Source organism: Olea europaea, chromosome 3, assembly GCF_002742605.1.
Source record: "Olea europaea var. sylvestris chromosome 3, O_europaea_v1, whole genome shotgun sequence".
NCBI classification, from domain to species: Eukaryota; Viridiplantae; Streptophyta; class Magnoliopsida; order Lamiales; family Oleaceae; genus Olea; species Olea europaea.
Genome location: NC_036239.1, coordinates 13,874,725 through 13,891,105, shown reverse-complemented (window position 1 = coordinate 13,891,105; position 16,381 = coordinate 13,874,725). Strand labels below are relative to the sequence as shown.

At 34.0% G+C, this 16,381-nt stretch overlaps 1 protein-coding gene across 1 annotated transcript; it reads right to left on the bottom strand.

Annotated features, from left to right (window-relative positions):
- Positions 1-1,902: 1,902 nt before the first annotated feature.
- LOC111378742 lies at positions 1,903-2,460 on the bottom strand. Its single transcript, XM_023001979.1, has 2 exons — positions 2,069-2,460; positions 1,903-1,936 (listed from the first exon to the last, which is right to left on the bottom strand). The coding sequence occupies exons 1-2, from the start codon at positions 2,458-2,460 to the stop codon at positions 1,903-1,905; spliced, it is 426 nt and encodes a 141-aa protein (XP_022857747.1).
- Positions 2,461-16,381: the final 13,921 nt, after the last annotated feature.

Here is a 16,381-nt window from a genome sequence, read left to right as displayed (position 1 = left end):
CAGTTTTTCCTATGCATATAGAAAAACATAAATTCTCAGGAAAGAAGCAATCAAATCTTATACTGAATTTTCCATTTAAAAAAAAAAAAAAAACTCCCAACCAGAAACGGTAAATAAATGTCTTTTTGAACGAATTTTTTATGAGAAGATTAGGACAAAAATTGGCATTTTATAATTGGTAAATAGAAAGCGATTGGCCATCATATATTTGAAATTTCGAATCAAAATAATACAAGAAAAAACCAAATACTTCAACAACAGATGGAAAGATTAATTTCTAGTACATGTTTGAACTTCATTAGACAAAATTATATACATTAGAAAAGATTAGATATGTGAAAAATTTGTGCGTCGTCAAATCCATTCTTGTCCATTAATCCACTTTTGCTAAAGGAAAACAATAATTATATAAAAAAAAAAAATTAAACCACAAATTATTGAAAAAAAAAAAAAAAGGATTATTTTGCTTGGTATGTTCATACAATGGACGATATCGTTTTATCCAAGGCAAACGAGAGAGTTTGGTATGTTAGAGATTGTACGGGGACAAACAAAGACTTTTGACAAAAAAATTTGCACAATTTTAACATGAATTACTGAAAATTAGTTTCTTGTATATGATTGAACTTCATTGATATACAATTGCAACCTAGTTTTTCTGCGGCCACACTAGGTCATGTCTCTCGAAGGAAGCAACTTCATGTAAGCTCAGTAAATAAGACTATGAGCTTGTTTGAGCCACATTATTTTCAAAAAATAAAACTAAAAAAATATATTTTTCAACAGTGATTTGATATCATTTCAACCACACATTCTTCAATAAAATAATATTACATGCAAATCTAAAATTTTTTATTTTTATTTTTTAACCACATATTTTCCATTGATTTGACATGAATAATGCATTTTTTCCTAGAATGTGGCTCAAACATGGACTATTAACGATTAAGAATCTATTTTTACGTATATTTCCTTGTAGTAACAAGGGATGATGTTCCAATAGCATACAATATTTTGTTGTTTAACCCATTTGCTCAAATTTTAGCCTCTGTTTTGGAAGAATTTATAAACTGCTAAAATCATAAATATATGTAAATGAGTCATAAGTGATATACAGTTTATTTATGGTCATGTCTCTCAAAGGAAGCAACTCCATGTAAGGTCAGTAAATAAGACTATTAACGATTAAGAACCTATTTTTACATATATTTCCTTGTAGTAACAAGGGATGATGTTCCAATAGCATACAATATTTTGTTGTTTGACCCATTTGCTCGAATTTTAGCCTCCCTTTGGAAGAATTTATAAACCGCTAAACTCATAAATATATACAAATGAGTCATAAGTTAATAGTATTTGTGGGTCTATTGAAATATCTGCTTAGAATGAAGTTCAACTATTTATAAATTATAAATTTTGCAAAACAATTTTTTTGTTGTAACATATTGACGAATCTATATAGCCCATATTTACTACTGAAAATATAAAATCTATTACTATTCTAAAACAAAAGAAAATCATAAATTGTTGAAAGAAGATTATTGTTTTTGGTATTTAACCTTGCAGATAAATTAAATGGACAATGATATTTTCCAATGAGCTTAAAATTTAAGATATCCCATGAATCATTCAAGAAAAAGAGTATATAGAGATTATAAGAAATTTCGTTCATTAACCTATAAACTAGACAAATAATTTTATCCATCTTATCTTCTCTATCTACAAATATTATCGTGATTTGTGGCAATTTCCACAATCTCAAAATCTCCCTGCTTAATTTCTCTATTCGTTTTCTCAAATTTCCTCTATATCAAAGATTTCACATTTGTTTGAACACAATGATTAATCTTTTAATCTTATTCCTATTTTGGCATTTTTCATTTACCGAATTTTAGCTCCGAATCAGAGACCTAGCCCGTGAAGTAAATCATCATACCTACTGGCCAACCAATTGAAAGAGAATCAATAGATTTAGCCATCTCATGTAAGGAGGTTGATTAGGGAACCCTGCTATCGACCAATGAGAAATAACAAATACTTACTCTCTGCGCAAGATTAGACTGAATACGTCAATGGCGTCTCGCTTTCCTTGGAGGAGGTCACCGATGATTCTCTGCCACCTTGCTGGCTTTTATCACCATTACCGTCTTCACCATTCCGAGAAGAATTGGCTCTGTAATCGTTTCCGGGCCGGTTTGATCCAGAGTAACGCCGCGAAATCTTGCCGTTGTCGACACGGTTGCCGCAGCAGCAACACTTGATGCAGGCGTATATGTAGACTAGGAACCAGAAGAGCCATGGGGAGCCTATCAAGGTTAATGCGGCAATGGGATACCAAGGCTTGGAGAGATTAGGAAAATAAACGTAGAGAACAAGAAAGATTCCACCGGTTGTTAGGCAGAGGCAGAATAGGGAAGAGACAAGAGGAACCCTAATATCTCCTTCCTTTTCTTCCTCCATTTGTTAACAAGCACCACCTTGTGCCTCTTTCTCTTCCTCTTCCTCTATGCCTATTCAAGAATCTTTCTTTCTTCCTCTCTAGGATTTTCCCAGGAAACCAACTTTGGATGGAAATATTCGAATGAAAACAATATGATACCTCTCTCTCTCTCTCTCTAGGATTCTTCCAGCCAAACAACGTATGAAGAACAGATTCAAGAAATGAAAACAGTAGGGCGTTGAAATAGGGAGGTAGTTTGTCAATTTTTTGCAAAATGGAATGGTATGGGCATATGGCACCTATATATACACGGAAAGCTAAGGTCAAAATATTTGGAGGGCAATATTTTCATCCACTGTCATTGTATATGTATTCCACTCTAAATCTATTTCTATTAAAAATTTAAAATTCTTTGAAAATAATATATTCATCCACGTTACGTTTGAATATTATTCTTATTAATTCATTCATTTAAACATTATGTACCTGTTTGCTGGAGATTAAAATCATTGATAAAAGTTGATGAATATGTGGTTGAAAAGTTGTGAATCTAATAAAATACGTAGTTAAAATTAATTGTCAATGCTATTATAAGTGAAAATAACGAGCTGCCTTATTTTTAAGGTTTTGTACCAGCAAAACGTCGAGTTTGTGTATTTTGCTTCCCTTTTTTTGGCAAAACCACACCTTTTGTAGTCTCCGTATTCCTTATTTCTCAACTATTTCTCGAAATATTTACTTAAGAAGGCTGGGCATCTGCGATTTTATCTGTACAATGCTATTCTTTTGAAGGATTGTTTTTTCATTTTCCGAAATGTTTGTGTACGATCGAGTAACTAGTGTTCGTCCGAGATTTCAATTTTTTTTTTAATTACGAGTTGATAACCTGCAATTTTTGTGTCTCCAGTAAGAAAATTAGGAATGGGTAGCATTCAACTTTTTTAAATCTTTCAGAAAGTAGAAACCTTGCTGTGCTTATTATGTAGGAGAAATTGTTACCGTAAAATTATCGGATCTTTCATGTTGGATCATCAAGAAATTCAAGAACTATAGTGGAATCAGACATGGTTAACGTAATAGTTGAATCTCGCGGTTTAGTCTTCCAAATCAACATTTAGCCTTTAATTCTCTCTGGTGATGGGAGATAGAACAGAATGAGCATAACCGTATTTATACATTGATACCCTTTGACCTAATTTGTCCCATTATAAAATTAGGAATTTGGGCTCGGTCTCTACTCATAAAAGATCCACACTTTAATTGGATACATTAATGCCCAAAATACCGGAAGCTTATTGGATCACTTGTAAACGGGCTTGACCGAATTTGATAACCTTTAATTTAATACACAATAATTTACACATACAAGCCCACACGATTGATTTAAAAATTCCTTACAATCTCCCACTTGGGCTATATGTGTCACCATATAATTGTTCATTAAACATAACCTTATGCGTGCTCAAAATTTTGCTATCAGTACTGAATGCATCCCTAAACATTTCGGTCCATCAATCATATCAACATAGGATTAAAGCAGTTTTTGCTACTTTCATTGTAACTAAATCGATATATCAATATAACTGAATGACATGGATCAAACATGTATGTGTAGTATGGAAATTATATATGATATGATCTGTAACATGCCTATTTTTAACTAGTCCACGTTAATACCTCAGTGAGATTATTTTAAACAAGTTCAAAGATAATACACCAAATAAACTTTATAATTGGAAATAACTTTAACCATAAACCATATCCAAAATAAAAGCACATGTATCCAATATGAAAAGCGAAAATTCAAACTCCCACTGAAACTAAATATCTTCAAGAAACATTACACTCATATGAGCAGTGTGCTCGTGAAAGACCTTGGGTATCAATCCCTTAGTAAGGGGATCTACAATTATGGAGTTTGTCCTAATAGGCTCTATTGACACATGTCTACTCTGAACTCTTTCTTTAACAGCCAGAACTTGATCTCTATATGTTTTGATTTCGTCGAGCTCTTGTTGTTATTGGAATATAGTACTGCTGATTTGTTGTCACAAAATATCTTGAGAGCTCTTTCTATATTGTCTACAATGCATAGCCCAGTGACAATTTCGCAGCCATATTTCATAATTTGATGCCTCATAACATGCTATAAACTCCAGTGTCATGATAAAAGTAGCTATGAGTGTCTGCTTAGTACTCTTCCAAGAAATAGTACCTCCAGGAAGCAGGTAAATATAGTCTGAAGTGAATCTCTTACTATCTTGACATCCCACAAAATCAGAATCAGAATAACCAACGATCTCCAACTGATCTGATTTCCTATATGTTAGTATGTAGTCTTTTGTTCTCTGAAAATACCGCATGACCCATTTGGCTACTTTCCAATTATCCATTCTCAGATTACTTAAATATCTCCCTAACATCCCAACAATGTATACTATATCCGGATGCATACAAACCCGAGCATAAATCAAATTCCCTATAGCTGAGAAATAAGGAATCTTCAGCATTTTTTTTAATTTTCAAGTCATTTTAGGGCACTGACTTGAACTGAACTCGTCCCCTTTAGCCACAGGAGTGCCACCTGATTTACAATCTTGCATGCCATATTTTTAAGTACCTTTTCAATATAACTCTTTTGTGATAATCCAAGAATACTCTGAGAATGATCTTAGTGTATCTGAATTCCTAATACAAAAAAAGCGTCACCAAGATCTTTCATCTCAAAATTCTTTGCTAAAAATCTCTTGGTTTCGTACAATAAGTCTATATCGTTGTTGACAAGTAATATGTTATCGACATATAAATCCAAAAAAATATACTTGCTTCCACTGAACTTGTATATACAATTATCAACCAAATTCATCTCAAAACCAAATGAGATGATCACTTGATGAAACTTTTAATACCATTGATGAGATGCCTGTTTGAATCCATAGATGGATTTCTTTAGTTTACAAATCATTTGCTTTGCATCATCCGATACAAAGTTTTCAGATTGTACCATATAAATTGTTATATCAATGTCACTTTTAGAAACATTGTCTTAACATCCATCTAATGTAATTTAAGATCAGAATGTTCTATCAATTCCCTTATAGTCCTGAAAGAGTCTTTCAAAGAAATCGGAGAGAAAGTCTCTTTATAATCGATGTCTTCTTTTTGTGTAAAGCCTTTTGAAACAAAACGATCCTTATACCTCTCTACATCACGCTTAGAATCCCTCTTGGTCTTAAATATCTATTTGCAACTAATGGATTTCGTACCTTTAGGCAATGGAACGAGATCCCACACATCATTGTCCTTCATGGACTTTATCTCTTCATTCATGGCATCGAGCCACTTTTGAGAGTTAGAACTTTCCATGGCTTGATAAAAGTTAATCGGATCATCTTCCACCATTCCAATCTCTCTAGTGGATCTTTTTAACAGCATTGGTTTTTGAGGTTGTAGAATTTGTTCTTCTAGAATAATTTGTTAACCTTAAGAGGGAGATACGACATTGTCTTGATTCGGAGTTGCTTCTTGAACAATGTCAAGGGTAGAAACTTGATCATTGTCAATGACTATTGGAGGAATTTCAACATATTCCTCCTCAAAGACAAAGCCTGTAACCCCTTCTCTCTCCCACAAACGCAACTTCCTCAAAGAACCAAACATTTCCTGTCTAAAAAATTACCTTAGTAGTGGGATTATAAAACATGTAATCCCGAATCTTTCAGAATATCCAATAAAATAGCAATTGATGGTCTTTGCATCTAGTTTCTTTTCATTTGGCTTATAGGGCTTGGCCTCAGCTGGACATCCTCAAATATGTACATGCTTCAAACTGGGCTTCTTGCCCAACAAAATCTCATAAGGGGTTTTGTCAGTGGCCTTAGTTGGAACTCTGTTGAGTATATACATTGCATTCTTTAATGCTTCACCTCAGAGAGATTCTGGTAAGGTAAAATGACTAATCATATTTCTTACCATTTCCTTAAGCATTCTATTTCGTCTCCCAGCAACACCATTCATAGTGGGCGGACCGGCATAGTGTAGTGTGGGACGATTCCGCATTCCTCTAGGAATTTAGCAAATGGTCCTGAACGTTGTTCACCTGAACTGTCATATCTACCATAGTCTTCACTCCATGGTCAGATTTGACGCTTTTAATCCTTTTGCCGAGTTGATTCTCAACTTCAGCTTTATAGTTTTTTTATCACATCCAGAGACTGTGATTTTTCTTGAATGAGATATATTTAACCATATCTTGAAAAATCGTCTATAAATGTTATAAGACATTGTTGATCATTCCAAGAACCCGTAGAAAATGGCCCGTAAGTATGTACAATTTCTAAGACGTCCGAAGTCCTATTAGCTTGAAATCTCCTCTTATGGTTTGTTTTCCTCATATAGTTGACACACAAATCATAATCTGCGAAGTCAAGAGGGTTGAGAATCCCGTTAGACACAAGTCTCTCAATTTTCCTATTGGAGATGTGACCTAATCTCTTATGCCACAACGAGGCAGAATTCTCACCGTTAATTTTCACTTTACATCTCGAGTACTTACATGCAGTTATTCATTAAAAGAAGAAACTGTATCAATTGAATAAAGATTATCGTAACTTGATAAGAACCGGAACCAACCAATTTGAATCATGAAACAAACTAAATTTTTCATTCCCAAATGAACAAGAATTACCAAATTTGTCCAAAACAGAAATATAAATCAAATTTCATCTAAAAGACGGTACAATAAATGTCTCATCAAGATCCAAATAAAATCCAGTCTTTAACAATAATCTAAATTTTCCTATTACCTCTACTTCCATCGTCTTGCCGTCGCTAACATAGATGTATCTTTCACCATCACTTGATTTTCGGAAGCTCATAGACTCACTGATGTGAGTTGTTGTACCAGAATCTATCCACCATGTATGTCTAGGTACCGAAGTTAAATTAACCTCAAAACAAATCAAATGAAGAAGAATACCTTTCTTTATACGCATGCGTGGTAATTGGTACAGTTCTTCTTCTTATGACCTGCAACTCCATAGAAAAAACAATCACCTTCAGTTGGCTCCTTTTGCTATTTCTTTTGTAATGTTGTACTCGCAACTTCCTTATCAATTTTCTTTTTCTCGTTCTTTTTGTTCTTAAAAGTGGTGGCCAAATGAGTACTTTCTGTCTTCTAATTCTTCAATCTTTCCTCTTTTTGGATACAGTATGAGATGAGCTTATTAAGGGACCATGAGTCATTTTGACGATTGTAGCTCACCTTGAATTGACTAAAATGTGCCGAAAGGGATATCAGAACCAAGTGTACTAACAAGTCTTCAGATAAATCCAACTTGAGTACTTTTAGCTTTGAAGCAAAGTGAGAGATTTCCATAATGTACTCCCGAATGTTTCTTTTCCCTTTATACCTCATCGAGACAAAATTTGCCAAAAGTGTACTTGTTTCAGCATTTTTATTATTGGCAAATCTCTTCTCAAGATCCTCAAGGAAACCCTTAGTCGTAGTTACCTTATTAGACATAGTGCCCTAGAATGCTTATGGAATAGCATACTTTATGACCATTAAGCTTATGCGGCTCGATCGTTCCCATTTTCCATCTCCCTCTTATTATCAAAGGCACTTTTATTAGTAAGTGCAACAAATTGATCGACCCGCAAGGTAAGGTCCAGGTCCTTGACTCCGAGAACAATCATCACTTTCTCTTGCCACGCCTTGAGCTTTGTGCCATTAAACATTGAAATTGAATTGATGCTAGTGGAGATATTAGCAGCAAAGCCTAAAACTGAATTAGAGAACAACTAATATGAATAGCTCACATGAATATTTTTAATAAGTAAATAATAATAATCTCAAATAGTGATAGGGCCCATCATAAGATACCTATTACAATATCAATATTTAATCTTTGAACAGAAATATTGACTTGTAAACAGTACTCTTGGCGTAATAATCAAACATTGACAATAAAATAATATGTCAATCAATAAACCTTTTTTTGGACCGATTTATTGATCACATATCGAACCAAACAATCGCCACATGTTTATCACCACACGTGCACGCGCAATTTGCCTAAATACTTACCTTTCTTTGGACCAATCAATATTCGCATGAACAATGCATGCACAAACATCTTTTAATATTCTAAGTTAATTAATTTTCACAAGAGATGTTGCTTTGACAACATATTGCTTCAATTAATTCACTTTCGAATATTATATCTCTTAAAAGAGTCTTTAGTACCAAGATTTGAGAAGAAAAACCACCAATTTTGCATATTTTATTTATTTTTAAACTTTAGGGGCCTTAGAGTTAATAATTAAAAATTTAGGGGGCAAAATTAATTAATTTAAAACTTTAGGGGCCAAAATTTAATAAATTGAAAACTTTAGGGGTCAATGAGAACAAATTAAAACTTTGGGGGCCAATTTGAATTGATTATTAAACTTTGAGGGGTTTAATTTTGAAATTCAGAACTTTATTGACCCAAATTAATTAATTTTTAAACTTTAGGGATTGAATTATTAAATCCAAAGCTTAAAAGGCCAATTGCATAAGCTTTAAACTTTAGGGACTGAAGCTTTAAATTTTAACCCTAATGTGAAATTGCAAGCAAGGACCTATAATTAATCAATTTACATGTGAAGCGTCCGTTCCCAAATCTTGCAAATCTGAAAACCCTGAAGAAAAATTTTCTTCTCCTCTTTTCTCCCTTGGGCGGCCGAAGCAGAGGCGCCGGCCCACACCGACGCCGCCTACAGCAATGCTTGGCGTTGCTACACTCGCCAGAATACCTTTTTTTCAAAGCTTTAAAATTCTTTAATCTTTAAAATTTTCTAAACTATTTTTAATCCAAATTATGAAAGATAACCAAGAGTAACATGCCGAATAGTTTTCAAATTCGACAAAACTAGATCCAAAATTGTTAAATTTGAAAACTTCAAAATATCGCAAGAACTAAAATTCCAAAAATTTGATACTCAATTATTCAATATAAAAAGGCTCTGATACCACTTGTAGGAGAAATTGTTACCATAAAATCACTGAATCTTTCATATTGGATCATGAAGAAATTCAAAAACTATAGTGGAATCAGATATAGTTAATGCAATAGTTGAATCTCGCGGTTTAGTCTTCCAAATCAACACGTAGCCCTTAATTTTCTCGGGTGATGGGAGGCAGAACAGAATGAGCAATGCATGTGCGACCGTAACCGTATTTATGCATTGATGTCGTTTGACCTAATTTGGCCCATCATAAAATTAGGAACTTGGGCTCGATCTCTACACGTAAAAGATTTACACTTTAATTGGACATATTAAAGCCCAAAATATCGGAATCTTATTAGATCACTTTAAATGGGCTTGACGGAATTTGATAGTCTTTAATTTAAGGGAAAATTACATAAATGCAGGTACTTAAACTTTCAAATTCAAAATTCAAGTTCGAAGTTTACTTATACAAAAACGGGTATTATATATAATTAATCCCCAATTCAATTAAAAACCCTAATCATTTCCCCCTATTTTCAATTTTCAATCCCATCTCTCTTCCCTCTCTCTTCTCAGTTCTCATGTCGACTTCTCTTCTCTCTCTACCCTCGGTCGATAACCATTGGAGATGTGAGGGTTGAGTGGCAGCATAGTTGTTGCAGTGTGGCGCCATCGTAGTTGGTGATATGAGCGTTGCCGATCGAAGTCACACCGTCGATTTGAGCTGTAAGCATCGGAGTTAGCTCTCACTGCGACGTCGCGTAGCATCGTCATGGCTGGTTGCGCAGGCAGACGTTTTTCTTGTGATTTTTTGACATTTTTTCTTGCGTTTTTTAGGGGGTAGTTGCGCAGGTGGAGGTTTCTACCGTGATTTTGAGATGCTGTACAGTAGTTTTTCTTGTGATTTTTGGACATTTTTTGTTGCTTTTTGGGATGGTGGTTGCGCAAGCGGTGATAGTGTGCTGTGATAGTGGTGGCGGTGGCGGGTTTGTGGATTCTTGGTGGGGATGGTGGTTGGGTATGGTGTAAATGGAGATAGAGGAAATGGTGGTCGTGGTCGTGGTGGTGTGCTGTGGGTGATACAGTGGTGGTGTGTTGTGGGCATGGTGGTGTTACAGGTACGGTGATGCTAATGATGGTGGTGGCAGAAGACGATGGTGCTCATGTTGGTGATTCTGGAGGTGGTGGTGCCCAACTATTGTTGTGTTGTCGTTGATGATGATGGCTTTGGTGGTTACGATGGTAGTGATGGCTGGGGGTTTGTGACCAATAATTAGATATCTGTGGCTAACTATTTAGGTGTCTGTGACAAAAAAAAAAATAGTGGTCAATCAGTATCGGGTTGGGTGTTTGGTGCATATGACCAACAATTTTGTTATTTGTGACTAAAAAATAATTTATAACCAACAAACCATGACTCATGTGACTTGTAGATAAAATGTAACCTATAATTTAAATGATTTGTTACTTCAAAATAATTTGTGACTTAGAAATTTTTTTATTTGTGACCTCTAAACAATCTGTGGCCAATTAAGTTGACGATATGTAATCTGTAAATAAATCTATGACTTCTAATTATGAATATATGACCATTAATCGAATAAATGTGACTTTATTATCTCTATTTAATAAATATTTTTAATTAATTAGTTAAAACTTGATTTTTGCATTAATGAAAATTGTAACCTGAATTTTGAATTAGACATAGCTAAAACCTGATTTGTGAACTCTTTCATTAATTTAATGCACAATAATTTATACATATAAGTCAGGATTTAAAAATTCCTTACATATTATCTTTTTGTTTTGAACTTTTGATGCTTTTTCGAATTTGTAAAGCAAATTCTGCGTTCGAGTTCTCAATTTATAATTTCTAGGAGACAACTTGCGGGGCATATATGGCTGAATTCCACTTTGATGAAGTAATCAAGGTCATTGATAAAGACGACAAAAGATATGAAAAGGGTAAAAATATCTAGACAGTCCTCTTTGTTACCTTTAATTCTTGAAAATTTATTTAATAAAATAAGGACTGAAATAGAGTGAAGAGTTTTTAGCTAGAGGTTATGTTCCAACTTCGTGCATTGAAGCCCAGACTGAAGATAAAGACGTCATCTGGAACTGGATATGCATACTGAGCTATATCGTATGGTATTTCAGACTCTTAGTTTAGACAGTTCGGCTGTTAATGGGTACATTCCTGAGGTTCACTTTCTTTTCATTCTTTGTTGATGCAATGCAAAATAAAGAATTCAAGCGAAAACTTTAAGAACATGAAAAAACCACCAACTTTAAGAACATCAAGAAACCACCAAAGAATGAAAGATAAAAATCAAAAAGTTTTATTAATTCCAAGATGTCCAAAAACAAAGAATTAACCCTTTATATATATAAGTGTATAAACGAAAACCTAGCGTAAAGGAACTAAAATAGTAAAGAATTCGAAATAAACTAAATGATAAAAATAGCACTAAACCTTAAAAACCAATTTTTGAGTCTTAAACGAACTCAGATTGCTAAAATCTACCATACGACAATGAAGCTATGAATTCAATTTGGTTGATCGTTCTCTTTCCGAAAAGGTATTATCGGCTCAAATCGAAGCTCGAATACCAAATCTACAATCTATTGTTTTTTTCATTTCGGTCCAACTGTTCCATAATCCACTTGACCATCTATTCTACATCATTTGTGCATGAGCCATCTAATTACGGCCTTTCAGATAATCCATTCAACATGGATTACTCCTATTTAGCAACTAGTATTTAAGGAAGATCTAGGATAATACAATAACCAGATTGTGGACTGAGTTTGATTTTCTTAATATTGTACTCCTATTGCATGGCGAACAGAAATCACTTGCAGATAAATTTGAGTATGTCATGCATGGGCTGCTGTATAAGATGTCAGAAGATAAAGAAAAAAAATGATGAAAGCAACGGTGTTGAAGTGTACGCTTTATATGCCCCATTCTTCAAAGAAATTTATTTGCTTAGTATTGTCTAATCCTTCCTTCCAAACATGCTATCAAGGATAATAGTGCCTCATTTTGTGTTGAAATCAAATTTCATTACTTATGGTGTCTTATTGCTGTATAGTTTTCTCCACGGATTCGATCTTTTTGTTTCTTGCTCTTCTGATTTGGAGTTTCTCTTCCTTTTGTTTTTTATGGTGACAACAAGGTGGTATATATTTCATTTGGAGGGCTTCAGTTAACAGACAACACACGTGCAAGAGATGCATCTGGAATATGCAAGCGGGAACTTCAATTAGTCAGTTAGAATAATTGGAGTTAGTTTGATCTAGTCCATGTGTCTATTGTATATACTCAGCAAAGTAATGTACATTCACGATCTGGAATACAATTGATTCTTGTCTTCCTCTTCATTTATTTTGTTATGGTATTAGAGCAAAGTGCTTTTGCCATCTACCATTTCAAACTTTAATTGTGTTCCACATTGATCAATTTCTTCTGATTTGATAATTGCATCAATTACAAATGCTTCGAACAAGACAAGTTCATCATCATTGGTGAGCAATTCTCTTGTTGATTATGTATCTAGCCCTTACTATATTCACCACTCAGATAATCCGGGACTAATGTTGGTATCATAGCCCCTCATTGGTGACAATTATCCAACAATTCCAACAAATCATTTGTGTATTTTGCTTCCCTTTTTTTTTTTTTGGCAAAACCACACCTTTTGTAGTCTCTGTATTCCTTATTTCCCAACTATTTCTCGAAATACTTACTTAAGAAGGCTGGGCATCTGCGATTTTATCTGTACAATGCTATTCTTTTGAAGGATTTTTTTTTTTCATTTTCCCAAAAGTTTGTGTACAAGTAACTGGTGTTCATTCAGAGATTTCAATTTTTTTAATTACGAGTTGAGAACCTGCAATTTTTGTGTCTCCAGTGAGAAAATTAGGAATGGGTAGCATTCACTTTTTTTAAATCTTTCAGAAAGTCAAAACCTTGTTGTGCTTATTATGTAGGAGAAATTGTTATCGTAAAATCACCAGATCTTTCATATTGGATCATCAAGAAATTCAAGAATTATAGTGGAACTAGACATGATTAATACAATAATTGAATCTCGTGGCTTAGTCTTCCAAATCAGCATGCAACCCTTAATTCTCTCTGGTGATGGGAAGCAAAACAGAATGAGTAATGTACGTGTGATTTGGGGACCATAACTGTATTTATACATTGATGTCCTTTGACCTAATTCGGCCCATCATAGAATTATGAACTTGGGTCCAATCTCTACACATAAAAGATCCACACTTTAATTGGATACATTAAAGCCCAAAATATCGGAAGCTTATTGGATCACTTTTAAACGAGCTTGACCGAATTTTATAACCTTTAATTTAATACACAATAATTTACACATATAAGCCCACATGATCGATTTAAAAATTTCTTACAATCTCCCACTTGGGCTATATGTATCACCTTATAATTGAGCATTAAACATAACTTTATGAATACTTAAAATTCTGCTATCATTATCGAATGCATTCCCAAACAATTCGGTCCATCACTCATATCAACATAGGATCAAAGAGGCTTTCGCTACTTTTATTGTAACTAAACCCATCAATGATCATGTATATCGATATAACTGAATGACATGGTTCAAGCATAGATGTGTAGCATGGAAATTACATGTGATGTGATGTGTAACATGCCTATTTCCAATTGGTTCACCTTAATACTTTAGTGAGATCATTTTAAACAAGTTCAGAGATAATAAATCAAATAAACTTTATAACTGAAAATAACTTTAAATATAAACCATATCCAAAATAACAGTACATGTGTCTTATATGAAAAGGAAAAATATAAACTCCCACTAAAACTAGATATCTTCAAATGACATTACACCTATATGAGCAGTATGCTAATGAAAGACCTTGGGTATCAATCCCTTAGTAAGGGGATCTGCAATCATGGAGTTTGTCCCAATATACTCTATTGACACCTGTTCACTCTGAACTTTTTTTTTAACAGTCAAGAACTTGATCTCTATATATTTTGACTTCTTCAAGATCCTGTTGTTATTAGAATGAAACTACTGATTTATTGTCATAAAATATCTTGAGAGGTCTTCTATATTGTCCACAATGCGCAGCCTAGTGACAAAATTTCGCAGCCATATTTCATGATTTGATGCCTCATAATACGCTATAAACTTCGTTGACATGGTGTAAGTAGCTATGAGTGTCTGTTTAGCAATCTTTCAGGAAATAGCACCTCCAGCAAGCAGATAAATATAGCCTGGAGTGGATCTCTATATTGGCATCCCGTGAAATCGAAATAAGAATAATCAATGATCTTCAACATAATCCGATCTTCTGTATATGAGTATGTAGTCTTTTGTTCTTTGTAAATACCGCATGACCCTTTTGGCTGCTTTTCAATTATTCATTCCCGAGTTACTTAAATATCACTCTAGCATCCTAACAATGTACGCTATATCCAAACACTTACATACCTGAGCATACATCATACTTCCTATAGTAGAGAAATAAGGAATCTTCTGCATTTCTTTATTTTTCAAGTCATTTTTAAGGCATTGATTTAAACTGAACTTGTCTCTTTTAGCCACAGGGGTGTCACCTGGTTTACAATCTTGCATGTCATATCTTTTAAGTACCTTTCAATATAGTTCTTTTGTGATAATCCAAGAATATCTCGAGAATGATCTCGGTGTATCTGAATTCTTAATATAAAAGAGGTGTCACCAAGATCTTTCATCACAAAATTCTTCGCTAAAAATCTCTTGGTTTCGTGCAATAAACTTATATCATTGATGGCAAGCAATTATTATTGATATATCAAATCAGAAAAATATACTTGCTCCCACTGAACTTGTATATACAATCATCGACCAAATTCATCTCAAAACCAAATGAGATGATCACTTGATGAAACCTGTAATACCATTGATGAGACGCCTGTTTGAGTCTATAAATGGATTTCTTTAGTTTACAAGCCATTTGTTTTGCATCATCCGATATGAAGTTTTCTGGTTGTACCATATAAATTGTTACATCAATATCACTATTGAGAAACGATGTCTTAACATCCATCTGATATAACTTAAGATCAAAATGTGTTACCAATGTCATTATAGTTTCAGTATTTCAAAGAAATTGGAGAGAATGTCTCTTTAATATTAATGTCTTCTTTCTATGTAAAACCCTTTCCGACAAGACGAGCATTATACCTCTCTACATCACACTTCGAATCTCTCTTGATCTTAAATATCTATTTGCAACCAATGAGTTTCGCACCTTCAAGCATTGGAACAAGGTACCACACGTTATTGTCCTTTATGGACTTTATCTTTTCATTCATGGCATCAAGTCACTTTTGAGAGTTAGAACTTTCCATGGCTTGAAGAAAGTTAATCGGATCATTTTCCACTATTCCAATTTCAACTTCACGTTCTTGGAGAAATACGATGTATTAGTGGATCTTCTTAATGTCATTCGTTCTTGAGGCTATAGAGTTTGTTCTTCTAAAATAATTTGTTGACCTTGAGAAGGAGATCGACATTGTCTTGATCCGAAGTTGCTTCTTGAACAATGTCAGGGATAAAAACTTGATCATTGTCAATGAAAATTGGAGAAATTTCAACATATTCCTCCTCAAAGACAAAGCCAGTAACCATTTCTCTCCCCACAAACTCAACATTCTCAAAGAACCAAACATTTCTTGTCTCGAAAATTGCCTTAGTTGTAGGATCATAAAACTTGTAACCCCGAATCTTTTAGAATATCCAATAAAATAATGACTGATGGTTCTTGCATCCAATTTTTTTCATTTAGCCTATAGGGTCTTGCCTCAACTGGACATCCCAAAATGCGTACATGCTTCAAACTGGGATTCTTGCTCGTCCAAAACTCATAAAGGGTTTTATCAATGGCCTTAAT

Excerpts from the sequence above, each read along its gene's own strand:
- LOC111378742 (XM_023001979.1), bottom strand. The coding sequence starts at position 2,460 with ATGGAGGAAGAAAAGGAAGGAGATATTAGGGTTCCTCTTGTCTCTTCC. Across the intron at positions 1,937-2,068 it reads GAAAGCGAGACGCCATTGAC|GTATGATGATTTACTTCACG; the intron begins GTATTCAGTCTA and ends GTTGGCCAGTAG.